Source organism: Pseudorca crassidens, chromosome 15 (genome assembly GCF_039906515.1).
Source record: "Pseudorca crassidens isolate mPseCra1 chromosome 15, mPseCra1.hap1, whole genome shotgun sequence".
Lineage (NCBI taxonomy): Eukaryota > Metazoa > Chordata > Mammalia > Artiodactyla > Delphinidae > Pseudorca > Pseudorca crassidens.
The window spans coordinates 75,931,200-75,958,480 of record NC_090310.1 but is presented as its reverse complement, the minus strand read 5'-3'; the positions used below and the strand labels follow the sequence as shown (position 1 = coordinate 75,958,480).

Here is a 27,281-nt window from a genome sequence, read left to right as displayed (position 1 = left end):
GCTTCCAAGTTAAAGGCAGTGTGCCTTTGAAAAGTTTGCATGAAATGTTCGAAAAGGCTTTGGGATGCTTTCCTCCCGAGTACAGAATTCAACCTTAAACTAATTAACTTTAGGGGGAAAGGCCTCAAGTATCGCTCCTGTCAAATCCTGACTATCAGCCTCCGTCCAGCTGAGCCTCCGCCTGGTCATTTGCAGGCCGAGGAGAGGTTCCCGCATTCAGGGGGAAAGAGGTGGAGTCAGAGTGTTTTTTAATATCATTTTTTTCCCCACCAGCTGTGTTTCAAAGAACTTTAATTCAAAATAATCAATATGCCATTGTGGCATCTTGGGGTGGCCTGCTCTGAGCCCCAGCACCTGCACGCCCTCAGTTTTCCATAGGTGACTTAGAGCTTAGGAAAAAATACCTCTCAGCCCTGCCTCACTGCCCACCCTGTGGAGAGCATGCAGCTCACTGCTGGGGAAATAAACTCTGAGAAGATCAGTGACCTCCCCAAGCCCCCCCCTCCCTTTTCTGTCTGGGAGAATGTGCTGCTTGGTTCTTTTTTACCCAGTTCAAATTAATGGGGTTTTTTAATCTTGTTTTGTGGAGTTTTACTGCAGTATAATTAACATGTTACATCAGTTTCAGGTGTACAACATTGTGATTCCATATCTGTATATATTGCAAAATGATCACGCCAACAAGTCCACTTAACATAGTTACAAAAATTTTTTTTCTGGTGATGAGATTAAGACGTATTCTCTCAGCAACTTTCAAATATGCAACAGAGTATTATTAACTATAGCCACCATGCTGTACATTACATCCCCAGGACTGACTGATTCTGTAACTGGAAGTTTGTACCTTTTGACCCCCTTTGCCCATTTCGCCCACCATTCCTACCCCCCACCCCCCACCCCCACTTGGCAACCACTCATCTGTTCTCTATGAGCTTGCTTGGTTGGTTGGTTGGTTTTAGCGATTCCACAGATAAGTGAGATCATATGCTATTTGTCGTTCTCTGACTTATTTTGCTTAGCATAATCCCCTCAAGGTCCACCTCTGTTGTCGCCAACAGCGAGATCTCCTTCTATTTGATGGCTGAGTAATATTCCAGTGTGTGTGTGTTGTGTACGTGCCACATCTTCTGTATCCATTCATCCATCAGTGGACGCTTAGGTTATTTCCATATCTTGGCTATTGTAAATAATGCGGTGAACAGGGGGGTACAGATGTCTTTGAGTTCGTATTTTTGTTTTCTTCAGATAAATACCCAGAAGTGGAATTGCTGGATCACCTATCCTGGCTGTCGTGTAAATAGAATCATACAATGTGTGACTTCTGTATCTGACTTCCTTCACACATTAGTGTTTTTAACATTCGTCGGCATTGTTGCTTCAGTTCTCTGTGTTCGAATCCTCCATCGTGTGGATGTCGCAGTTTACCTATGCACAGCTCCTCCTTGAGATTATCTCAGGCCAATTCCTTCTTAGCTCTGGGACTTCAGTTTCCCCAAGTGAATCACCTTGAGGTCCTTTCCACTGGGGTCCAGGGCCCACTTTCCCGGTAGGTAGGTTTCCTGAGCCCCCCAGTCTCGGGCAGCACTGAAGCCCTGGCTTGGGAGCACAGCCCTGTCTGAATCAAGAGTCTGCTGCCCAGGGAGCCTGGCCAGCCTCCCAGCCCAGCCACCCCTCTGACCCCACAGAGTACAAGGCCAGCTATGCCCGGAATCGCTCCATCCGCTCAGTGGCTGTCGAGGGGCACCACGTCGGCCTGGACGACTGGTCCCAGCCCCGCAACCTCACCAAGCGGCACTGGCCAGGTGCCCCTGAGGACCAAGACGACAGGAACGGCGGGGACTTCAGTGGCACCGGGGGCCTTCCGGACTACTCAGCCCCCAACCCCATTAAAGTCACACATCGGTGAGAGTCTAGGGTGGGGGTTGGGGGGGGGCTGGACCTTGGCAGGGGTGCCCACATCTCTTGGGCCCCTGCCTGGGCCCCCTCAACGCCCCGAGGGCCCCACGTGACCCCTTCTCTCGAACAGGTGCTACATCCTGGAGAACGACACGGTCCAGTGCGACCTGGACCTGTACAAGTCCCTGCAGGCCTGGAAGGACCACAAGCTGCACATTGACCACGAGGTGACAGGAGTCTGGGCCGGGAGGGTTCTCACGACCCCGAGCTCGGCGGGGCCACCAGCCACAGCCGGAGGCAGGGAAGCCAGGCCCAGGGGAGGGAGGCCCCGCAGAATCCTTCACCAGGGCCGGCAGTGTCGGTCCTGGCCTCAGACAGACAGCTCCTGCCAGATTGGGGTGGGGGGAACAGCACAGCCACGTCGTACCCCTTTGTGATCTACAAGATGCTCACACCACACTCAGCCCTTCCAACAGGCCTGGGGGGAGACCTTGAAGCCCCCCATGGGCTCAGCGGGTTCTCGGACAGGACAAGACAGGAGAATGACCCACAGTTCCTTCGGCGGGTGGAACCAAGGACCGCCCCCCCCAGCGCCCACAGACGCGCACAGTGGCTGGGAGGCCCCGCCAGGCCAGCGCTGCTGACCCAGCCCCCCAGAGGCTCACGGCCTCCTCTTCTGCTCCCTCCCTCAGATCGAGACCCTGCAGAACAAAATTAAGAACCTGAGGGAAGTCCGAGGTCACCTGAAGAAAAAGCGGCCAGAAGAATGTGACTGTCACAAAGTCAGGTGAGGAGGGAGCAGAAAGGCCCCGGGAAGGCCCCAGTGCTCTTGCGGGATCACTCTAGAGATGCAGCATCCCCTCCTCTGTGACTCCTTTCATTATTTTTATATCCCTGTCTCCTTGCTTAGGATAGACAATTAGTAATAATTCAGATCCCCGTTGTCAGCCACTGGGCAGAAAGCACCGCCCCTCGGGTACCACCCAGATTCATGCACTGCTGACAGGCAGGCCCTTGATTGTGGAGCCGGTTCCCGGGAGGGAAAAGTGCCTCTGCTGACTGCCCTTCCGGGAACGGCCCACGTGGCCCAAGGCCCACATTACCAGCTCAGGGAACCCCCAGCCCAAGGGTCTGAACTCGCGAGCAGTGCCGTCCAACAGAACCTCTCTGGTGATGGAAGCAGCTGTATCTGTGCTGCCCCGTATGGTAGCCACCAGCCAACCACACGTGGCTACTGAGATCTGAACTGCGGCCACTGTAGCCGAGGAACCGAATTGGTAGTTTAATTAAAATTGAAATAGCCACATGTGGTTAGTGGCTACTATAGTCACTGCTGCCTTTCCAGAAAGGGCTTACAAAATACGGGTTCCCCCAGGGCTGGCCCTGAGCAAGCGTGAGGTGGGTGGGCACTGCAGATGCTGAGGCTAAAGCCACGCAGAGCCAGGCCCAGCCTCCAGACTTGGTTAACTCGCCTCTACCCCGACCTTCTGTCTGGCTGAGGCCTTCAGCCGGGGGCTCCCAGGTCACATATGGAGGAAGGAGTTGGGCAGGCTGCCACTCAGGGGATAGCACCTTCCCAGCACCACCCCAGAAGGAGAAACAGGGATCCCAGAGAAGCGCAGTTCGCAGCCACCCCACGGTGTGGCCTTGGGCACAGTGTCTGAAAGCCAGGCTGGGGGTCTGTTGCAGTTACCACGCCCAGCAGAAAGGCCGCCTCAAGCACAAAGGCTCCAGCCTGCATCCGTTCAGGTAAGGGCAGCGGCGGCCGGCCCTCCCTTAAGCCAAAACAAACAAGGACAAGCCAAGTCCTGGCCTTTCCCTGGGAGGCGCAGAGGCCCGACTGCCAGATCAACAACGAGCAGGGGTCCGGGTGCCCCTCTGTGGCCGGAGCGGGTTACTGCAGGGCAGGGCGGGACACAGGCCCCAGGAGCGGGTGTGAGCAGGAAGCGCCCTAGCCCTGTGCTGCCGCAGGAGCTAACGTCGGACGACAGGAGCCTCGTCTGGCCCCAGCCCTGCCAAGGACCAGCAGTGCGACCTGGGCAAAGGGCCTTCCCTTTGGGAACCCTCCAGGGCCATGACCCTGGCTCCCTGGGCAGGAAGAGGCTCCAAGGTGGGGTCAGGGGAGGTGTGAGGGGTGCGGCCCTGTGTGCCCCTAGGAAGGGTTTGCAGGAGAAGGACAAGGTGTGGCTGCTGCGGGAGCAGAAGCGCAAGAAGAAACTCCGCAAGCTGCTCAGGCGGCTGCAGAACAACGACACGTGCAGCATGCCCGGCCTCACGTGCTTCACCCACGACAACCAGCACTGGCAGACGGCACCCCTCTGGACGCGTGAGCCAGCCGGGCCCAGGGCGGGGGGTCCTCCCGGGGGTCCCAGGGCCCCAGTGCCCCCAGCTTGTGAGTGCTTCCTGGACAGACCCTGAGGGTCTTTCAGGAACAGGCCCCCCAGCAACCTCAGGGGTCAAGTGCTCCGGCAGGAAGGGGCTGGCAGCCAGGGCCTCTCCGGCTCAGGGCGTGCTCTCCTCCCTGGCAGTGGGGCCCTTCTGTGCCTGCACCAGCGCCAACAACAACACGTACTGGTGCATGAGGACCATCAATGAGACCCACAACTTCCTCTTCTGTGAATTTGCAACCGGCTTCCTAGAGTACTTTGATCTCAACACAGACCCCTACCAGGTACGGACAACACAGGCTGGAGAAATGGGGCCCCTGCCAGGTAGGCCCCCCGAGGAAGTGATAACTGGTTTTTCAAGTCCCACTGAGTCCCTAAGACAGCAGAAGTGAGTTGAAGCCACCAGGAAGGCTGGGACTCTGTGCCATCTGCCCTTCCTGCGTCCGGGTACAGCCTCTTCCCTCCAACTTACGCACCTGGCACGGTTCCAGCAGGTTTTGTGGGATCTTGGGAAGACGCCTAGAACTTTGGAGGCTCGGGGGTCCTTAGGGTCAGGCCAAACCCTACAGACGACAGGCCGGTAACTAACACTCAGGCAGCCCTTACTCCGCGCTTCCCCTATATTAACCCAACTGAATCCATGCGGGACTGAAGCGGCCACGGAGCGTGGTGACTGGAACGTGCGTGTCCCTTCTGAAACAGATGGTCACGACCCAGCTTCAGCGCTAGAGCTTCTCAGTAGCAAGGCCTCGGCATTGCCCAGTCTTCCATGTTTCAAGAAAAGTCTGAAAGTAATCTTTTACACAATTTGTAAGTGCAAGCAACTCGATTGTCTTGTTTTGCTCTAATTACCGTACAGGCCACCAGTCTTTCTCCTTTGATAGGTCATCCCTGTATTTTACAAAAGGGGGTGACAGAGCTGGTAGGTTAGTGGGTCACCAGCGGCTCCCAGAGCAGGTAAGGACAAGGTCACTCACCCAGCCCTTCGCCAGATGGCTGCTTTTCCATCAAGAGGCCCTGAGGGGCTGTGAAGGAAGGCTGCTTAAAAATACGGGGCTGGGTTCCAAGCTTCTTTCCAGGCTTGGTAAATTTCCTGACCAGTGGCTCCAGGAGTTCAATGTGACGTACACAGAGGCGGTTTTTATTTTGAGATTTCATGCACGTGGGGCTAGAGGCAAAAGGCAGTTCTAACTGTTCCAAACCCCAGCTCTTGTGGAAGTACAGCTCACCATCCCTCCACACCTTGTACTCCCCACCTGCCTGAAGTCAGTCCCCCAGATGGTAGAAGGGGGCTGGGTGGGGGAGTCTTCACCTCATTGATAACCTACCTTTTTTCCAACCAGTTGATGAATGCAGTGAACACCCTGGACAGGGACATCCTCAATCAGCTACATGTGCAGCTCATGGAGCTGAGGAGCTGCAAGGGTTACAGGCAGTGTAACCCCCGGACCCGGAACATGGACCTGGGTGAGCAGGTGCCCCAGCGTGGTGCGGGGTGACCACGGGAGGGGACGGAGGAGGTCCTGTCTGAAGAGGGAACCCAGAATCACCAGGAGTTGGTGAATTCTCACCAGTAGCTATAATATCACCTTCCTAACATTCACCAACCACGTGCTACTTTTAGGATAAGTGCCTTCACTGTCAGCCCACCAGGGTGCTGAGTGCTTTACCTGCATTAACTGACAGGCCTCCGACAAGCCTCTGAGGTGAATCTGCTTGTCCTCGTTTTATGGATGAGTGACGTGACTGGGTCCAGAGCCCACGCACTTGGTCACACTACCACATCCTCTAGGAAATTTGCCGAGAGCCCACACTCAGGATCTCCCCGCTGCCCTCGGCTTTCTGTCCGCTGTAGCATAGGTGTTCCGTGCCCACATGCGGCTCCCCCGCTATGACCAAGGTCAGTGCTGAGTGACTGCAGCAGGAGCCTGAAATCGATAAGAGGCCACGAGAGTGTAGGCGACCTACCAAGAGTCTTAGGGACAGCTCACCTGGTAATTCAGTCCCCTCTGTCTAGGAGCCACTACCAACATCATGGGTTTGTGACAAAAAAACCTGAAGTGTTTTAAAGAAGAAAAAGAGGCAGTTATAAAGTTTGTCCTTGTTTGTGCCACTTTTGCCCTTATTTACCTGCTTCCATGTCGTGCATTTCTCTCTCCTTTAGGACTGAAAGATGGAGGAAGCTATGAACAATACAGGTATTGCTTTTGCTTTTAAAGCCTGACAGTCGCCCCATATGGTGGCCCATCCTGTAGTCTAACCTCAAGGCTGCACGTGTGAGGTTGGGATGCTACCTTTCTCTGGTCTGCCAGGGGCCTAGCTCACCCACCAGCGATAGGTGTCCACTAAGCGACCTTCTTTGTCTAGTTCTTTGGGGGTCACTTTTTCTTTCTTGGTGACGGTTAACACTCTTTCTCCTTTTGACACTCGAAACCTTAGGCAGTTTCAGCGTCGAAAGTGGCCAGAAATGAAGAGACCTTCTTCCAAATCACTGTGAGTTGAGGAACCAGTTTACCAATCGACATCTGGCCTGATCCACTTTGTTTTGCCGAGGCTGTTCTGCATGCGTGCCCTTTCTCACTTATTCCTCTCATCTGTTCCCGTAAGAGGGGAAGCAGTCATGTCAGTCTTTCCCATAAAATAACATACTTGGATATATTTCATGTTCTAGATTATACTTTGTCTAATACACCGTTGTTCTCCACGTCATCATCTGTGCTTGGTAAGCTCCAGGCCTTCCTGAGAGGCTGAGAACCATGTCAGTCAGCTAAGTGCCAGGCGTCTTGAAGGCTGTGGCTGCAGAGGTGCTACTTGGTCCACCGTGTCAGCGGCAAGGTGGCCTCATTGAATAGTTTCCAAAACATCCGTGCTACGAACTCCAGGGCCAACAGGGGCTGGTAGGGGCCAGGAGGCTGTGGCAACCTGGAGAAGTCACTCTGGTCTAAAGAGAATGGAATGGGATGCAATTTGAATCCTCTGCTTCCTCGAGAAAATCCAGAAACGTAGATATGTGTGACGATTTGTTAATGTTGGCAACTAATCTGACATGAAGTTACCATGCAGGCCAACCAGCCCCCTGGGTGAGCTGCCATTTGCAACCTGTGGCCTACTCATTTCTGTCTTTATAGGCATATAAACCTGTGTGGCTTTAACAGGAAAAATAATGGGCCAGTTAGTTAAGCATTTCTTTGGTGCTACCAGAATGAAAGCACTTGATCTTTATATCTCACTTTCTCCTTAGCCACTATCCTATCCAGATCTTTAAATGACATCTTTGCCAGCCACTGACTCTGTAAGCCAACTGACAATCCAGATGATTAGGTGATAGCAAGCCCTGAGGGATCTAGAAATATTCCTTCTCAGCAGCCACATCCTTGAAGCGAAGCTGACTCAGCTGTAGGACCAATTAAGAAATCCATAAGCAGCGTGGTAAATGAGTTTGCTTTGTTCCACAGGGGACAACTGTGGGAAGGCTGGGAAGGTTAAGAAGCATGAGATGGACCTCCAAAAACAGAGGCATCACCTGTACAATGAAAAACTCTGAATGACTTCCAGCAGACCTATGATGTTAGCCAAGAAGCCTGAGACACACAGAATTCGCTTTCAGTCAACGTGGCAGATTCTGGAAGAGAAGCATCCAGGAGTAGTGAGACTTGGGAGTCCATTTTTGCCCCTGCTTTTGCTATGGAGTATACCTCACCAGCTGCACAAAATGCATTTTCATATCAAAAGGTCACCACTAACCCTCTCTGAGAGGCTCACAAGGGAAGAACAACAGAGAGGTTTTCTTGGAAATTTTCCCCAAGGGTGAAAGTCACTGGAATTTTTTTAAAGCACAGGGTAAGAACCACCCTGTTTTAAATCCTCTTATTCTTTTGGCCGTTCACAAAGAAGGAACTAGGAAGCAGGACAGAGGCAGGAAATGGTGACCGAGTTTCACAATGAGTCAACAGCACAAAAGTCATAAATTTATACTTCACACTAGAACCCTGGCTGCCTCTGAAGAAACTGACTTCACTGTATATATGTGACTATTTACATGTAACCAGCTCGGGAACTTTTAGGGGGATTTGACTAATAAGAAAGCCCAATTTTCAAGAGTGGTGGTGTCAATAAACGCTGTGGCCCATGTAAAAGAAAAGCCCGTGCAGTTGTAGACTTTCCTCTTCTGACCAGATGCCATTTCTCCCAGGATTCCTTTGTTATCTGTCCCAGAACTGATGTTTTTTAAAGTCCTGCAAAGACACGAAGTTGATGTATGTCCCAAGTTTTAATAAAACTGTATTTGTAAAGAAATTTTGTAGTCTAAGTATTGTCAAACAAACAACGTTGAAAACCCCAGCCAGTGACCAGCAGGTGGTATGAGGGAACCTTTGACATTTTCTAAAAGGCCACTCTTAGGAGTCTTTTGGGTGTGTTTGGTTTTTTTTAGTTAAAAAGCATTCAAGATACCACCAGTCAACACCTTTTTGGAAGGAGACACCATGGGTTTAGATGGTTTTTTAAAAGGGAATACGTGGTTATAAATTGACTAGAATTTACCATACTTCAGGGACCTCAAAGGTAAGTGTCTCATCACACCAGCTTTAGGACCCCACTTTTATAAAAGTATTAACCAACTGCAAAGCAACTCACCTTATCCAGCCCTGCGTCGTATACTGGGTAGTCCAACGGGTAAAGGTAGCTGTCGGAACGCTAGACTGGGAGGAGGAGGAACTTCGGCCATCACCTGGCCCAGCACGTTTCTCCCTAACACATGACCCCCAAGCACTTACCTCGTGTAAGAACAGGGCCATGCTTTCCAGATTTCTCTTAGCCTCACAGAAACTGCTACTATTATCTGAAATAGGATTTCTTGGGATTTAAAAAAAAAAAAGTGGCACACTCTCAGCCTTCAATTTTAAATAGAAACCTTTATTTACAATGACGTCCAAAATGATCAACAAAGGAGTCACAGCTTACCACTCAACCATCTCATAAGTTATCCCACGTGGTTTGGATTCTTTGCAGTGTGGTTTATATTTTTTAAAAACAACATTTAATGTAAAATTGAAAGTGAATTCATTCTCAACACTGTAAGTCAATTCCTGAGAATTTAAATATTGCTCTCAGAATGACATGTCCATCTTCTTCAAAATTCCAAATATTGGAACGAGAGAAAGAAAGAGAAGGAAGGAAAAGGAGAACAGCCTGCTCACGATGAAACAGTCTGCCTCGGGGCCACATAACAGCCCCTGCTCCTCTGCAGCAGGGGAGAGTTCATCTACCCAAGAGGTTTTACTCCTGTGAACTTCCCACGTGTGAACAAATGCACGGATTCTGCAAATAAAAAGGGAACTGGACAGGCATATGGGTAGCTGGCAATCCATTCTGTTTACTTTCCAGCTGCATCTGTCTATGGATCAAGGAATTTGTAGGACAGCAAGCCAGCTATGTTCTGTAGTACCCCGCCCCTATACATCCCCAACTCACCTTAGATATTAAATACTGATTAAGCAGTCCTATTGATTGATATTTACACCTTTCCATCAAGATGCACAGTTTAGAAAAGTGGCATCATAATATGAACGTTAACAATGGATTTCTATTTGTTTTTTTAAAGGAAGAAACGTATCTCCTTTATATCATTTTGATCTTTATAAAATATATTTATATTTATATATCTTTGGATTCAGCAAAAAAGTAGGTACTGGAAATATCTCACATTCTAAAAGCAGATGAAAACATTACTTACACTGTTCACCCAACAGATACTAAGGTTTAAAAAAGTGGTGGGGGTGAGGGGAGGAGGAGTGAGGAGAGGTAGGCAGAGGAGTACAAAGAGAATTATCCGAAAAAGATAAAACGGGAATAAAGGTAAAAACAACAAATTATCTCAAAGACTGCATCTATTAAAAGGAAACAAAATCTCAATTTGCACCAATAAAATGAACAAGTAGAAAATATAAAAACTTATAATAAACTTCATTTTTCTTCCATATAAAAAGGGGGTGCTGCCTTCCACTTAGCCTGGAGTCAGGACTGATTGAGGAAAAGAATCACAAAACTTTTTGTTTTTAATTAAAAGTCAAGAAAGGGTAAGAGCACCATTCTCTTTCTCCCACACACGTGTGACTTCAACAAGAAGGGTTCAGTACATCTGATACAACTGTGTTTAAAAAGACAGAGACTCTCATTCAGCTCTGCCTCCGTCTCCAGACCAGAGGATGTGTTACCTAAAAAGTACAGGCCACTCGGATGGAAGCTGATGGATTTATAATCTTAGATTTGTTTTTAACCAGGTGGGGGGAGTGTGAAACTCAACTCCACTCTAGTGGTGGTTCTGGAAACACAGGTTTCACTTACTCATAGGTCAAAGAAATTAAATGATCTCACCTTCAGAGACACCTACAAATATTGGCTAAACGTGTGAAAAAATTTTAACTGGCTCTCAGTTATTGCTAGGAAACGACACCAAGGCTAACAGACATTTGAAATTCATAGCTAGTCCAAAAACCCAATTTCATTCAACTGTTTGAACCTGATAAAGTAAACCAAGTAAAGGGAATTAAACTTGACTTTCTTCCCTATTCCCAACCGACAAGTGGCAGCAGCAGAAAGGGGTGGGGGCAGAGCAGGGAGGGAATGCAAAGGCGCCCAGTCAGACCTCGGCTCTGAATCGCATGAAACTGGCTGCTATGGAGACCGAACTCCTTAGGAAATAACCATGATGCTACTCCTCCAATTCTCGTGGGAAAACATCACAGTAGTGGAAGGACAAGACAAGCTGAGCAGACACCAGGAACCACACACTGAGGATTCTACGCCTGGGATCTCAATGTGGGACTCAGGTCCTAGCAACCAAAACCTTAGAGCACTCCTAAAATGGATGAGAAGACAATGTATTCACTTTTTAAAAGAAAATACCACGAACTGCCATTTAATTTATGGACTGCTTAAAATCCAAGATTCTTCTTTGAAATCAAATTGCTTGATCTTTTAAAATCCTTGATATCTGGGTTTTTTTTTTAAAGTTTATTTCCCCGTATCTATTCTCTCCCCCAAAATTAACAAAGTGCTTAGTTCTGGTAGAGAAATTTTTTTAAAAAATTTAAATGTCTACATCTAAATGATCTCTTTAAAAAGCACTGAGATTAAGAGACTGAAAACAAGCGAGGCATCTCAGGCTGGGGGCAAGGAAAAGCTGTTGGCCACTGCCCCATCCCCCAGGCCACCAAATTCAGGGGATGACTTCTGTTGGTAACCTCACCATGCTGAACTTACTGAAATCAACGTTAAATATTTAGTTTCACAAACTCTGTAAAAATGAGTTGTTGTGACCTACAAAAAAAGGTATATACATATTTTACATAATACAATATCTTAAAGGTCATATTTACAAAAGAAATTCTATTCACAGAAACACTGCGAAATTCTGATTCAGAATGCAGTACCTGGCCTTGGGTTTTCTGCAGTTTATTTTCAAAAAGCATTATTGCTCTACCATATAGGCAAAGGGTGAAACCAGTACTTTCAACAACAACAACAACAAAAATCATAGTTCTTGTCCAACAGATTAGTTTAGACAAAAACTAGGTATGTGGTTCACCGTTCCTCAAGACCTCGAGAATATTGCATTTATCCATTACTTTTTAAATAAAGTGCACTCCGCTGCACATTAGCATACGAAAAATTGCCACTGACTGCTGCAATTAAATACTGTCATCTACTTTCCCTTCTGCGATGCCATCTGACACCAAGGACAATTCCTGGAGGTGAAGTATTACAGGACATTAGGGGCAGATAAAAATGCTATTTAGGAAAAAGCCTAGGACAACCAAGAGTAGGGTCAGAGCAACTCAACACCATCCTTAAGGGAGAACTTGGAAATGCCCACTCCCGGGACAGAACCTGACAGTGACAAAAACACTCGAGGTTGGGACCATGCGCTTCACCCAATACAGCAACTATCAAGAAACCGGATGTTCTAATCTCTTGATTTCTCCAATGTTCTCTGGCCCACCTACATTTTTTCCAAAGACTTTGGATAGCCAAGCAGAAAAAAGTTTCTGACACCGGACAGTTCTGTGATCAGTAACACTCCGTACCTCCAGAATCACATCCTGAAAAGGCAGAACGCCAAAAATATTTGTTTTAAACACCATGATACATAGGAGGAGGGAAAAATAACAGGTAGATATCACGCTTCAGCTTAAAATCCAGTCCTGCCTGCTCAAATGACATCACTTGAAATACCCTTGATGGGGATCAAAGCTGGTCCTTCCTTCAAAGCTGGGCGCCTAGACAATGATTCTTTACTCCCAATAATCCTAGTGCAGTGTCATTTGTACAGTGATTTCCTTGGAGGTCCTGGTGTAGAGACGTCAGCAATATTTCTGTTGGCAACCAGAAGTAACATGAGTAAAACACACACTTTGCCCAACAGAAAAGAATCCGTTATGTCTACACTGATGGCTTCCAACATGGCTCTGGCTGACTGATTCAGTTCTTAGATCCCACATTTCTGAAAGTATCAACTGGCCCAATGCCTTCAAACCAAAAGTTTTTTCAATTATTACATATATTTTTAAGTTATACATCCAAGTTTAAAATCTACCTAGGACCTTTAACATTACAGTTGAGGCTTTGGTTCTCTCCAGAGAACAGGAAAAATTTTTTGAGAAAGGTAAGGAACAGATCCCCCCACCCCGTACCTGATCAGGACCCATCGGCATGCCAGTCATGGGCATGGAGTTCATGTTCATCTGTCCCATGGGACCACTGCTGCCATTCATGTGCACCATGCTATACGCTGCAGGATTCCCCTGGTGGGCAAACTGCTGCTGGGAAAAAGAGCTGTAAAGAAAGTGGGAAATTACCTCTTGGGTCATTTTCATAACACAGGACACGCACACAGAGACTACCGCAATTTTGTCAATGTCGCTGTACTCAAGCAGAGAACATGGGCAAGAAAACTCTGACAGCCTGCCTTCTATCTTTCACAGCTCTCTGTACTCACTACCCTCGTGGAGATGAGCACAGTAGGAAGGCTTCTCAAAACAGATGAGCCAAATCACACACTCTCTAACGTAAGCCTAGGACCTCTGCGCTCCCCACCCAAACAGGCTTGGCTGAGAAACACAGAGACTAATTCCCTGAACTTCTGGCACTAGAATGTGGCCGACTTTTATGAAGTCCCTATTCTGGGAATTCCCCAGCAGTCCAGTAGTTAAGACTCTGCAATTTCACTGCCATGGGCTTGGGTTCAATCCCTGGTCAGGGAACTGAGATCCCGCAAGCCAAGCCGCCCAGCCAAAAAAAAAAATTCCCTGTTCTTCACCTGTTCCTGGTCAGGGTTCCTGACGGCCAGCCCTTCATTTCCGAGGACTGATACATGGGTGCGGTCTGAGGGTGCTGCATCATGGGATTCTGGGAGGGACCCATTCTTGATGATATCATCGCACTGGGAGGACTAGGCCCTCGACCAAAGGCTGGATCTGGCTGCTGTCCCATCCCTTTAAAAAAGAAAGAAGAAGAGAAAGAAATTACAATGCTCAAATGCTACCTCCTTAGAATATCAGCTTTCTGTAGTAACTTGAGGTTCTTTTTTAAAGGTGGGGGAATGTGTTAAGTATAAGGTATAAAGATGCTGCCTGCCAGTAATTCTTGCTTCTCACCAAGGTGACAACTAGAGGCAGGCTTACTACAGAGATGCACGCTGTGTGGATCCCCCGAAGGGCAGTTACTTCAGTGAGCTTTCTCTATAAAAAGGACACCGTATCACGCTGCTCCTCACTCCATCCCCCTTTAGAGGGCAAAGAGCTGTGTCCCCAGCTGACAGGGACGCATCCTCAAATGTCATCTCTGTAACAGATACCTCTAGCCCCACTCCCACCATGCTCCTGGAACCTCACAAAGGTATGACTGTAATTAATATGTCCAAGCCACCAAGAAAAGGAACTCAAAAAGCCCACACAGTGCATTGCTCTCACTGTTCGGAGATGGCAGAGTTCTACTAGGCTGGGACGTACTGGACAGGACCTGGTAAGTCTTTCTTCCAAATTAAGATGTGGGGAACTGTAAAAACAAGACCTGGTGGGAAAAAACCTGAACTATGATAGATCATCTACCTCAGTGACAATCATCTGTGCACTGCAGTAGACATTTTTGTTCTGTTATTTTTTAATTAATTTTGTTTCTCTTGTGAAATAAAAGAGAGTGAATAGCATTTGCTTTTAATCTACAACAGACCTAGTGACTCTTACGTCCGTAGGAATGTTACTTTGAGGAAGACGTTATCATCCCTGACAAATTTACCATAATTTGGTGGATATGGAAACTGCTGGGGTGGAGCTTGTGGCATGGCAGGCCCTGCCAGGACTCCGTCCATGGTGGGGGACGCAGTCACGTTAGGGGGTGGACTGAAGGCCTGGGTTTGCTGCTGCTGTTGCTGCTGCTGCATCATCATCGCCACCCTCTGCTGTCGGAAGTGATGACTCAGCAGCTCTCTGCTGCGCTGGGCGACCATCTGGGCGTTAAGGAAACCCTGCTAACACCCAAGAAAGAACGCAATTACACACATGTGGCAAGAGCTAGCCAATTTCATACATACAGTGCCCCCATGACACGAGGTATCAGAGAGAAAAAACACCCAATGCCTTTCTATATAATTACAAAAAAGGAAAGGCACAATTCTCATTATGGTAAAGGCTTTCTGGCTTGGTGTGGGTATGAGCGTTGGGGGAGAACAGGGACCTGGAAATTACTGGGGGCTAGGGGACGAAAGCAGAAAAGTCATCGGGCTTTGACATAGTTAGAAAACATTCCTCAAAGTGAGAGAACATTTAGGAGTAGAATTTGAGGACAAACTTCAAAAACTATGAAATAAAACAGCAAGAAGAAAAGGGGCAGGAATGAGACTATGTTTGGGGGAGAAACAAAAAGAGAAGCCAAAAACAAAGCAAAGGGATGGGGTTATACTCAGAGAAGCAGGAATCCACCCCAGAAGCTCTTGTAGTCTCTCTAAACCTTCTGACAGAAGAGGTGAAGGGTAAGGAGGTGACGGGATCAAAGCACTGAACAAGGAAGCTGACCTGTTGATTTGCCAGCTGGGAGAGATCATCACCCAGGATAAAAAGCAAACATTTATCCTCTTTTTGGAAAGCATCCTAGCTCAGCTTATACAGGAGATCTGACTATCAAGAAAATATATAGGTATTGGTACTTCCGAGTAGGTCTAACAGCAAAAACTAGGCATTTCAGAATTGTTGTCGTTTAACAGTATTTCAAACCACAGTAGGGATTTTCGTGTAGTCATCTGCCTTGTGCACACTAAGGAAATGCCTTAATATAGTGTCCACCATGCGCTGGGGGCAGACAGAACTTTAACAGCATTCCTCCCACTAGGGGAAATCAGGTCATCTCAGAGGCTGTCACTGAGAGTGGGATTATAAATTATTTATTTTCTTCTTTATACTTCTTATAATTTCAAATTCTACGCAGTGAGCAGGTGGTTTCACAATCCAGGAACAGAAAAAAGTTTACAGATTTGTTATTTTCAATTCCTGAAAAGTAAATGGTAGCTGTTTTCACAACACAGCAACTGATCACAAAGGGAATTAATTTTTTTATTAATTTTTACTGGAGTACAGTTGCTTTACAATGTTCTGTTAAGTTTCTACTGTACAGCAAAGTGAAGCAGCTATATGTATACATATATGCCCTCTTTTTTTGGATTTCCTTCCCATTTAGGTCACCACAGAGCACTGAGCAAAGCTCCCTGAGCTATACAGCAGGTTCTCATTAGCTATCTTTTTTATACACAGTATCAATAGTGTATATATGTCCATCCCAGTCTCCCAATTCATCCCACCCCACCCCCGGGGAACTAACTTTAAAAACATGAATCCGTGTTTTTTAATAAAAGAACCTCTCTTCCTCTGATTCTTCCTAGTTACCAGTAGGAGAGACAAAGGGAAGAAAAAGTGTGATGGGACCGTGGGATGGGTTCTTACACAAGAAATTTGGGATTATGTACTGTCTTTGTTTAATAAACATTTACTGAGAGTCAAGCATTGGGCCAAGCCCTATGCGGGGCATTCAGCCCTGAACACGGAGAGACTTATTCTCACCTGGGAGTTGACCTGAGGCTGCATCATGGGCCTCATCACCGCAGCCCCACCAGCAGTAGGGTTTTCCATTTTCATTTCAAGTGCCTGACGGCTCTGATTCAAAAACTGGGGAGAGACAGGGTGGTTAGAATGCAAGTGGAGCACGTTAATGAGCCCAAACAGCTGTCCACACCCTTGGCACCACCCAGCGAGGTCATGAAGACACCTCTGAACCCATTAACCGGGCTAAGTCATGGCTAAGCTGAAGAGCACACTTTCACATTTCAAAAAGGTTGGTGCTGGAAAGCCCTGGGCTGGCATGTGTGGCCTTCATGTTCAGCAACAGGAAGAAAAGTGAAAGTGCAATTCTGCAGCTTAAAGAATGTCTTCAGCAGGAACTCAAAGAATTTATAAAGTCAGATTTTCTCTGGGATTACTTAGGCTATTGGGGAAATAGCTTTAATTTGATCAAAGGTAACACTGGAAAAAACTACTTCTGCTACCTTTTCCTGGGTAATTTTTAGTGGAAAGAAATGGTAAAAAATGATACCATGAACGCATTAACACAGCTTTCCTGAGTACCTACGCTTTTAGGAACATTAATACACTGGAAGGGTCTCCAGCTCACTGGATTCTCAATTCACTCATCTGCTTATGTGGTTCGATCCCCCCACATTTAAGAACTCAGTGCACTCAAGATACAAAATAAAAATAAATTTTTTTAAATAAATTTTCTAAAATGTGTTACAAAGGAAACGGAAAAAAAAATATTAAAAGAGCTCAAGTTGTATAACACATCTAGAAAGCAGAGGTTCCTTACTCAAAAGGTTCCTTACTCAGAGGTTTCTGCTCAAATCAATAAGGTTTCAACATCTGGCTATTAACATTAAGGACTCTTAATAATAGAAATTATCTACCTCTAAGACTACAAAGCCATCAAGAAACCTCTTCTCCCCCAAGAGCAATCCTCTCGGACATTGTTTATTTTTCAACCTGTACAATAGAATATTCTTATAGAAAGGTATCCAACTCTAGTACAACCACTCCCTAGCAAGGAACCATCCATACAAGTAAAATGTTAACAGAAATGAAAACGAAAGGAATTTCTTCGGTTGACGGGGGATAGAGAGCCAGTGGCAAGAGCCCTGAAAGAACACAGTCCAAAAACAAATGAAAGAGGAGGAGGCCAAAGGGAAAGCTGCTTCGGGCATGTGACTGGTTACCTGCTGGCCCTGCAGCCTCTGCTGAAGCTGCATTCTAAGTTGCTTGGGAGTGTTTGTCCGGGGTCTCATGATGTTGGCCCGAGGGTGCATTCCTTGGAGAGGAAAACCTCCTTGCTGGTTCATCTGATTCATCATTGAGTTAAAAGGTGGTGATTGTCCCGGAAGATTAAAGGCTCCTTGCATTGGAGGCCCCTGTGTCGGGTACGTCTGCCCATATAAGGCTGCCTTCTGCTCCATCATTACTGCCGCTTCTTGACCTTGGAAAGCATCCTGTTTGGACTCCAAAGCTTGTCCCTAAACATCAAACACATAAATGAATAGTAAAGTACACGTGGGAAACCAACAAAAATACAATGCTCTAAAGAAGGTGAAAAATATAAGTCAATATATGTGAATGATGACGTTGCAGAATTCCAAAAGCGAAATCAAATTTATTGTCTTAAATTCCATGAGACCAGACACCAAACCATCTTTTAATAGCTGTGCCCTAGTGCTTACGGAGCACAGGGTCTCACGCAGGGAGACACTCAAATATTTTCTGAGCCAAATATCTACGACGTATTGAGTACCTGGAGAAATACTATTTGTTCCAGACAAGATTTCTGTACCAACATTGACCTCCCATGCCAAGTGTAAAATAAATCAATGAAAATCACTGTGATCAATGAATTCTCATGTAATCTGCACAAGAATGCTTTTGAAGGTGGCAAGAGGCGAGTTTAGTAGAGACAGGTAAATCAACAACAGCCCATGTCCCCTGAGGTGTATTCACCACATGAGCAAAACCTAAAGGTGGGGCGCTTCCCTGGTGGCGCGCAGTGGTTAAGAATCCGCCTGCCAATGCAGGGCACATGGGTTCAAGCCCTGGTCCAGAAGATCCCACATGCCGCAGAGCAACTAAGCCCGTGCACCACAACTACTGAGCCTGCGCTCTAGAGCCCATGCTCTGCAATGATAGAAGCCACCGCAATGAGAAGCCCGCATACCTCAACGAAGAGTAGCCCCCACTTACTGCCAACTAAAGAAAGCCCATGCACAGCAACGAAGACCCAACGCAGCCAAAACTAAATAAATAAATAACCTAAAGGTGGTCAGTCATCCACTATTTGTACGTGAGAAGGAGAAAGAAACCTATTAACTCAACAAGTATTTATTAAGTGTGTTACATGCCAGGTATCACTTCTCTATGTGCTAACCATGCATACAAAGCAATGTCCAGCAGAAAAAGAAGTAAAAATAAACACTCTGAAGGAGGGGAGAGCCTGCCATGTTCAGACAAGAAGAGCCAGGCAGGTGCTGCATCCACCTTTAACTCCTCATCCTCGGGCACAGCACAGGATGCCAAGTGTGCAGTTGACACTTCACCAAGTCTCATCCTAAAGCACACCTCACCCCGCGGTGACCGTGACACCATTCTCTATTTTCTCCCCCATCTCGGGCCTTTCCTTGGAGGAATGTTAAGAGTTCATCCGCCCTAGGCCCTCTTCTTTCCTCTCGCTACCTTTTCTACTCGGTCTCCTCAGCCACTGGTGACAACTGCCAAGTTTCTTTCTCCAGCTCCAATGCCTCGGACTCTTAACTGTGCTCATACAGTTAAGAGTGCTCAACATCTTTACCTGGACGTCTTGGGCATCTCAAACTTAACATGTAGAGAACAGAAGGCGTGATTATCAACAGTCCCTCCCACAAAAAAAAGAAAAAACCCGATTCTTCTCCAGTCTTCCCTACATCACAATAGATGGTAACACCATTCACCCAGAGCTAAACGCCAGCAACTCCGATTCCTCAGTCTCCCTTCCCAACTGTGAGTGCATATGTGTGCAGACAGGGCGCAAGTCCTGTCAGCTTTTCCTCCGTGACATGTCGCATGGCCTTCCCTTCTTTTCATTCTGTTGCCATGACCCTTCCCAAGACATCTCCCTGCCATCTGTGCGTCTGCTCTGTGCCATAATACCAATTCCCTACTCCAGACGGCAATCTGAGATTTCTGTTTATAAAGTAATCACACCATAATATACTCTTTCTTGCTAACCCTGATAAAATGACAGCAAAAAGTTAAAAGGTAGTATTTATCCAAAAAAAAAGAGAATACTGAAGGCAACAAGATAAAAAATTTCAACAGGCATCTGGAAGACAGAAAGTGTAGGGAGGAGTAAGCAACTCAACACAGCAGAAAAACTGAGACCCATGTGCCTGCAGAGAAAACCCACCTGAGGACTGAGTCAATGTCTCGCATGGAGCCAAGGCAGCACTCCACTGGGGACAGCAGAAGGTCAGGGAGGGCGCCCAGACAGGGGGCTAGTTAGGAGGCTGACTACAGACCGGGGGAGCCCTCAGCCATCAGACTGCAGTACGACTCAACGGCAACACTGGATGCCAGAAAACTATGGAACTACTCTTTCAAAATTCTAAGAGGAAATTACTTTCAACTTAGAATTTAATACACGGCAGCCAGAGGTGCAATGGGGTGGAATAAAGACATTTTCAAACACAGAAGGACCCAAAACTTGCAAGGACAGAGAAGTTAACAGAAATTTTGTTTCAGCAAACAAAGGAGTAAATCAAGAAAGAAAATGACTTGAGATTCAGGAAACTGAGGATCCAACACAGGAGAAGAGTGACAATTATTAATTTCTAGAGCAGGCTCAAAAGGGCAGAGTTAAACAGAGGGACATGGAACTATAACAGGGAGAGAAAGAACTGAGGAATTATCTAATGTGTCTGACCACGTGAAGAAGAAGAAAAAAGTAAGAGAAACTTTTAGCAGTAATTATGTAGAAAACAAAGCAAATAAAAAGACAAGGCAATTAACTCAAACAAACAAACCCAAAACAAAAGCCTATGTAACTACACCTGGCTCAGCAATGAGCCAAAATGATGTAAATATGGGGTACCTATTTATTTAAAAACAAGGGACATAGTCACCTTGAGGGGAGAGAATGCATGTGCCCACGCGTATGTAGAGGGTATGGGTGTGAGGGTGCGTACTAGAGGAAGGGGGTATAAATACAGATCCATAATTTCTTACCTAAAATTCCAAAAAATTTTTAATTCTTTAAAAAAGACTAACAATTTTTCATTAGTGCCAAATGTATTTAACAGCAAAACCTGGCCTGAACTTGTACGAAGCAACACATAATCTCTGTAATATCCCACTTAGTGTGATTATGTATTTTGCTGTACAAGTATTAGCATGTTTGATCACAGGCTATTGCCCAAAAATTACAGTATTGCTCGAAACTCTATCAGGAGTATGTTGTAATATATGGTCCCATGCACAATTTCACCCTTCTAAGATCCAAAAATTCCTCAATTCCAAAGCATATCTGATGTCAAGGTTCTCAGATAAGGGACTACAAACGCGTAGTCAACTATCATATCTGGAAATCAATAGATACAGACTGAAGTTGATAAAGAAATAGCCGCACAGTCATATTTCTTAGAAATATTACCAAAATAAAGAGGTGAGTTTCACCATCTCCCAGTGGGGCAAAGGAACTGTGGTTCTTCAGTAAGCATATTTTCCTATCATTTTATTTTTAAATTAAAAATGGATTACTTTGCTGAAAAATAAAAATTACAACAAAAAAGGAAAACTGGTCTCATCCTTACCCTGCTTACAATCCTTCCATGGCTTCCCAATACACAGAAAAAGTCCAAACTCTTAAGATGGCTTTGTAGAACCTAGCCTCCATGTACCTCCCCCAACGTCATCTCACACGGCTCCCTCTCTGTTCTCACCAACCTCAGCCACTTCCTAGAACCCGCAAGCTCTTTCCTGCCTAAGCAACTTTGAGTTAGCTGTACCTCTTCTGGATTGTTCTTTCCCTAGGCTGTTTGCCTAGCTAGCTCTTTCTCATCCTTCAGGTGTCAGCTTACATGTCATCTCTCCAGAAAAACCTTTCCTGACTATTCAAGTCAGTCCCCACTTATTCTTTATCTCATAATCCTGGTTTTGAAAACACAAACATTTTTAAACTGAAGAACAAAACTATAAACAAGCCCCCACTAAAAAGAAACTGGATGGACTTCCCTGGTGGCACAGTGGTTAAGAATGAACCTGCCAATGCAGGGGACATGGGCTCAAGCCCTGGTCCAGGAAGATCCCACATGCCGTAGAGCAACTAAGCCCATGCGCCGCAACTACTGAGCCTGCGCTCTAGAGCCTGTGAGCCACAACTACAGAGCCCGCATGCCACAACTACTGAAGCCCTTACGCCTAGAGCTCGTGCTCCGCAACAAGACAAACCACCTCAATGAGAGGCCCGCTCGCCGCAACTAGAGAAAGCCTGCATGCAGCAATGAGGACCCAACGCACCCAAAAATAAATAAATTTATAAAAAAAAAAGAAACTGGGCAAACTATTTACAATATAGACAGGTTAACAGTCATCCTGCAAACATGCTTTTTTAGAGAAATTTTTTTTTTTTTTTTTTTTGCGGTACGCGGGCCTCTCAGTGTTGTGGCCTCTCCCGTTGCGGAGCACAGGCTCCGGACGCACAAGCTCAGCGGCCATGGCTCACGGGCACAGCCGCTCCGCGGCATGTGGGATCTTCCCGGACCGGGGCACGAACCCATGTCCCCTGCATTGGCAGGTGGAATCTCAACCACTGCGCCACCAGGGAAGCCCTAGAGAAAATTTTTGACATCCCACCCTATCCTAAGAAAAGGTCCCTGTATTTAAAGGTCTCGCAGCATCATATGCCTTTCCTCATAACCTCTCCTTCACCATGTCTACTTCTGTGTGGTTCCTTGCCTGAGTTCTGGGAGCAGGAAATAGGTTGTTCACTATTGCTCCTCAGTCTCTAAGGAAAGACTGATTGGCATATAGAAGACAAATATTTGTTAAATGAAGTAATCAACAATCAGTAACTAAAGCATCGCTACAGATCAACAAAATAAAAACCCCATCAGAACTATTAAACTATTAAACACATCTCAATGGCCAAAAAATATAAAGTATGTTCAATCTTGCTAACGAAAGAAATACAAATTAAAACAAGAATCTTTGTTGCCCATCAGACTGGCAAGGATTTGAAAGAATAATCATGCTCAGTATTTGTCCCGTCACTTGCTCTTTCACACTCTGGGTTCTTTCCTCTTCGTGGGCCGTGGCAGCAGTGCTGGTGAGGGTGATGGACTGGAGTCATCACACCCTGCTGTGGAAAAGCAGCTATACGACCATCTAGGAAAGCTGCCTGAGATTATGTATATAAACCTCTAAAATAAGCCCTCTAACCCAATCATCCTTTTTCTTGGATTGTAGCTACTAGGAAAACAGAAAAAGTGAACAAGATGTAAGTAATTCATAGAATTATAACAGAAAGTATTTAGGAACAATTAAATTTTCATCAGTAGATAACTGGTTAAATAGTGTTCAATAAGATGGATACTATTTGGCCATTAACATTAAAGATGTATACATTAAACAAAAAAGATGATTGACGATGACTTTCATAAAGTAAAACAGGCCACAAAAGTATTTTAAAAGTCTGCTTCCTTTTTTTTTTTTTTTTTAATATACACACACAAGTTACTTATGATTCTTTGTGCCAAGATTATGGAGGATTTTCAACTTTTTAAAAAAATACGTACTTTTGTGATTGTCAGATTTTTATATAAGGACCGTTAACTATTTTACATGAAGACAAAGAAAACTATTTCCAGCTTAAATAAAATTCTAGGGGATTTTCCTGGTGGTCCAGCAGTAGAGAATCCAGCTTCCAATGTAGGGGACGCTGGTTCGATCCCTGGTCGGTGAACTAAGATCCCACATGCCGCGAGGCAACTAAGCCCACGTGCTGCAACTACTGAGCTCATGCACCTCAATGAGAGAGCCGTGTGCCACAAACTACAGATCCCACACACCCTGGAGCCCACGCGCCACAACTAGAGAGAAAATCCGCATGCCACAACGAGAGAGAAGCCCACGCGCCACAACGAAAAGCCTGCACCGCCATGTCTCAACGAAGATCCCGAGTGCCGCAACTAAGACCCGACGCAGACCAAAAACAAAAAGAAATTCTAGTGGCAGTTAAAGCTTCTCGGTCTTCATGTAACCCTCACTTCCTCCCCCAGCCAGGTCAGACACGGCTCCTCGGTCAGGGTCACCGGTGGCTGGTACCCCCAGGTGTACATCATCACTGCCCCGTGTTTCTCAACCACCCTTTAAAAAGTTCTGTGCAGTGTTTGCCACACTGAAATGTAATTCTTTTTATACACATTTGTCTCCCCAACAAAGCCTGAGAACCCTGAGGATCTTTCCCATTTATCATTAAACACACAGACTTACACAAGTGCCCCCAAACACACATCCTATAATGAAAAGATCCACTACAAAATGTATGTTTCAAAAAAAAAAAAAAAAAATACAGATTTGTAAATGGCATATTTTCATAAGGCTGAATAGGTAACTAGGAATAGGAGATGATGTTGTTGGGATATTCACAGATTTACCAGTGTAAACAGGTTTTGTTTAACACAAAAAAAGCTTGCCTCCTCAGAGTATACACTGGTTGTCCAGATAGTAGAAAGAGGTAATTATAAAAATGAGGATTCAACTAACATAAGCAAAAAGCAGCATTTTAAAAACTGTATAGTAGTTTTAGTGGACCATTTCTATGGTTGCCTAAAATCTGACATTTTATAAAACAGTAAGTTACTGGAAGTTCTATCACAATTATAAAGTATATTTTCTAAATTTAATGCTGGTATCCATGAATGTAGTGCTGTACATAAAGAAAAGATACACATATAGGCACTGTTGTACATGGCTTCATGGATATATGCGAGCACGCATGCACACAGACACAGACACAGACACACACACACACACATTTCTACGTCCACAGTACTGCTACCTACTTGATTTACAAGTTCAGGAATGCCGAGAGCTCTGTCAATTTCTTCCAGGCCTGTGGCATCTGTGTTGCTCAAGAGTGTGTGCAGCTGGTCCAACAATGCTCTTTCATCACTCTGGCCTTCAAGGTTAGAAGGTGGCCCAAGGAGATCATCCAGGGAATTCCTAAGAAGTGGCCTAAAAAGAGACTTAGATTCAATTTCAATGGTGCTTTTCCTCTTAAAAAAAAAAAGATCAAAGTAACTCCGCACAGTATTTTTAATGTGCAATAACTCAAATAATACAAGTGTAAATAATAAACTAACAGAGTAGCAGAAAAGAACAAACAGCATCAATTTAAATTTAAGACCCACAATTTTAAACCTCACCAGGTCATCTTCGACCACCATATCTAGATTACAACTCCCAACTCCACCACCAAAATGTAATTGCTAGATCCCTTGACATTTAGAGGATAGCAGAGATTTGGGAAAGGAGATTGGAGGGATGAAGAGGGTGGTGTTTTCAAGACCCTACAAGAACAGAAGTGGTAGTAGTTAGGATATTGCAGGCTGGAGAAATCAACAAAAGAATGGGAAAAAAGGTAGAAATGCTGAACTGAGCCCAGGGTTCTACCAAAATAACTTTGTTTCATACACGGCCCACAGAGCTCATGTATCGACAAGTGTAATACAAACCCCACAGCAATGCCACAGTTCTCCAACACATTACAGGGGCATGGAGCTAGACATTTAAAAATTCTGTGATGAAACTATTTGTTCTCTACTGGGTAGAGAAGCACTCAAGTTAATAAGCTCATGTAGTTACATTTCTGTCTACTCAACAGATCAATTCATTTTTCTTTGCTTAATTTATTGTAGAACTCAAGTCAGAGTTGACAGTGACAGGTGGCCTCTTTCATGCCAATGAGTTACTGACCAAACTTAAAAAATGAAATAGACATAACCCACAATCTTTCTTTCACAGAAATAGAAGCGTGCTATATTTCACTTTCACCTTCATCCCTGAAACGTTTTAAATAATTTTAGAAAAGAATTATCGAATCCTAAAAAATGAACTTTCCAGAAAACTGAGGCTCACCCTCCGCGGACCATTTATCTTGTCAAACTAGTGCTAATTTATCCCTCTCCTCATGGAGGAGGATTGTTACATTATGAGAGACGACCATGGCACATGGAGGCTCCCAGGTGTGACCACTCAACAGTCCCGATCGCTGAGAGATACAGTCCTGTCTCCTCCCTCTCCCATGAACGCACGCTGTCTCAGACTCAGCCTCGCTTTTACACACAGACGGCAATGAGTACCTCAATTACAGAGTTTTTCTCATTCTCTTTCAGGTTTGTTCCTGTGCTCTCACCCTTTTCTAGATAATCCAATGCTTACATTTTCCACAGGGTCACGTAATAGAGCCCCACCTATTTTGAGTCCCATGAGGGCCTTGTTCCATGGACAACATGCCATCTGGCCAGGAACCAGGTTGGTTCGATGGTGCTGCTTGGCCATAAGGACTGACCCCCATCCCCATGGGAATCTCACCGGGCCCTGGGGGAACAAAAAGAAAGGATAAATTTTCAAATAAGCCAAAGGCAAAAGTTAGCCTAAAACATCTAATTTTCTTTTCTTATGAAAGGAATGCTTACGCATCTGAAGCATCTGCTGCTGTTGCTGCTGCTGATGATGCTGCTGCTGCAACACTGGTCTCACACCTGGGATGCTACTGGACCGAAGAGGCATGGCGGGCACTGAGCCACCCATGGCAGGCCTGGGTAAAGAAGCATTATAATCCGTTCCCGGTCTCCCCATGGAGCTTGAATTCATAGGTTCCATTCGGCTGGCCTTTGAGTTTGGTAAGCCCCAGTCTCCTGAGGAAGGAGTCTGATTCACAGTCACATTTCTGTTTGGTCCACCTAAAACAGAAATTAGGTATTTTCCATGTTACAATGAAATTCTTCTTATGTACAGGTGCAGTCATTAGACACATGAGCCTTTGTCATTCTAAGAAGAGGGCGGGCCAACTGTTAAGACATTTCTGATAGGCCACCACAGGCATACCTTCACTGTATTGCGCTTCAGAGACACTGCGTTTTTTACAAATTGAAGGTTTGTGGCAACCCTATGTTGTCGGATGATGGTTAGCATATTTTAGCAATAAAGTGTTTTTAAATTAAGGTACGTACATTTGTTTTTAGACATAATGCTATTGCATACAATATAGTATAGTGTAAACCTACATTTTATATGCACTGGGAAACCAAAAAATTAACGTGACTCACTTTATTGTGATATTTACTTTATTGCGGTGGTCTGAAACAGAACCTGCAATACTGCTGAGGTATGCCTGTATTGCTATGTATTCATTACAGATTAGAAAATGTCTTGCAAGACTTCCCTGGGGCACAGGTTCAATCCCTGTGAGAGAACTAAGACCCCCTCATGCCCCACAGCGTGGCCAAAGAAAAAAATGTCTTGGACCGAAAGTCTCCTTGAGAGTTTAAATCACCAAGACACAGAATAAATGAAGAATACTCATGAAAGAAACATGCTACTGTTATTCAAAATCCTATTAATTCCAATTAAGTATTTTAAATTTGCTTTTCCCAAAAGAAATTTTTAATCATTAATATTCATTAGAAATAACATATCAGGGACTTCCCTGGTGGCGCAGTGGTTGGGAATCCTCCTGCCAATGCAGGGGACACGGGTTCAAGCCCTGGTCCAGGAAGATCCCACATGCCACGGAGCGACTAAGCCCATGCGCCACAACTACTGAGTCTGCCCTCTAGAGCCCGGGAGCCACAACTACTGAGTCCACGTGCCACAACTACTG

General features: G+C 45.6%; 2 protein-coding genes across 9 annotated transcripts in view; one reads left to right on the top strand and one right to left on the bottom strand.

Annotated features, from left to right (window-relative positions):
* SULF2 (sulfatase 2) overlaps positions 1 to 8,579 on the top strand; it is a 140,664-nt gene extending 132,085 nt beyond the window's left edge. For 4 of the 5 annotated variants that reach the window (XM_067708374.1, XM_067708371.1, XM_067708373.1 and 1 more), the window contains exons 12-21: positions 1,686 to 1,902; positions 2,027 to 2,123; positions 2,589 to 2,683; positions 3,586 to 3,645; positions 4,053 to 4,222; positions 4,425 to 4,567; positions 5,627 to 5,750; positions 6,448 to 6,481; positions 6,723 to 6,776; positions 7,739 to 8,579. In XM_067708374.1, coding sequence (XP_067564475.1) covers positions 1,686 to 1,902; positions 2,027 to 2,123; positions 2,589 to 2,683; positions 3,586 to 3,645; positions 4,053 to 4,222; positions 4,425 to 4,567; positions 5,627 to 5,750; positions 6,448 to 6,481; positions 6,723 to 6,776; positions 7,739 to 7,769 — 1,025 coding nt within the window. In that variant the 3' untranslated portion in view covers positions 7,770 to 8,579. The remainder of the gene's footprint in view (positions 1 to 1,685; positions 1,903 to 2,026; positions 2,124 to 2,588; positions 2,684 to 3,585; positions 3,646 to 4,052; positions 4,223 to 4,424; positions 4,568 to 5,626; positions 5,751 to 6,447; positions 6,482 to 6,722; positions 6,777 to 7,738) is intronic. The other variant, XM_067708375.1, reaches the window with a different exon arrangement.
* A 597-nt stretch (positions 8,580 to 9,176) lies between these two features.
* NCOA3 (nuclear receptor coactivator 3) overlaps positions 9,177 to 27,281 on the bottom strand; it is a 122,358-nt gene continuing 104,253 nt past the window's right edge. For 3 of the 4 annotated variants that reach the window (XM_067708368.1, XM_067708367.1, XM_067708369.1), the window contains 9 exons: positions 26,095 to 26,361; positions 25,870 to 25,996; positions 24,460 to 24,631; positions 17,596 to 17,889; positions 16,394 to 16,498; positions 14,580 to 14,811; positions 13,603 to 13,777; positions 12,977 to 13,118; positions 9,177 to 12,658 (listed from right to left, as the gene is read on the bottom strand). In XM_067708368.1, the coding sequence (XP_067564469.1) occupies positions 12,647 to 12,658; positions 12,977 to 13,118; positions 13,603 to 13,777; positions 14,580 to 14,811; positions 16,394 to 16,498; positions 17,596 to 17,889; positions 24,460 to 24,631; positions 25,870 to 25,996; positions 26,095 to 26,361 (1,526 nt within the window). In that variant the 3' untranslated portion in view covers positions 9,177 to 12,646. The remainder of the gene's footprint in view (positions 12,659 to 12,976; positions 13,119 to 13,602; positions 13,778 to 14,579; positions 14,812 to 16,393; positions 16,499 to 17,595; positions 17,890 to 24,459; positions 24,632 to 25,869; positions 25,997 to 26,094; positions 26,362 to 27,281) is intronic. The other variant, XM_067708370.1, reaches the window with a different exon arrangement.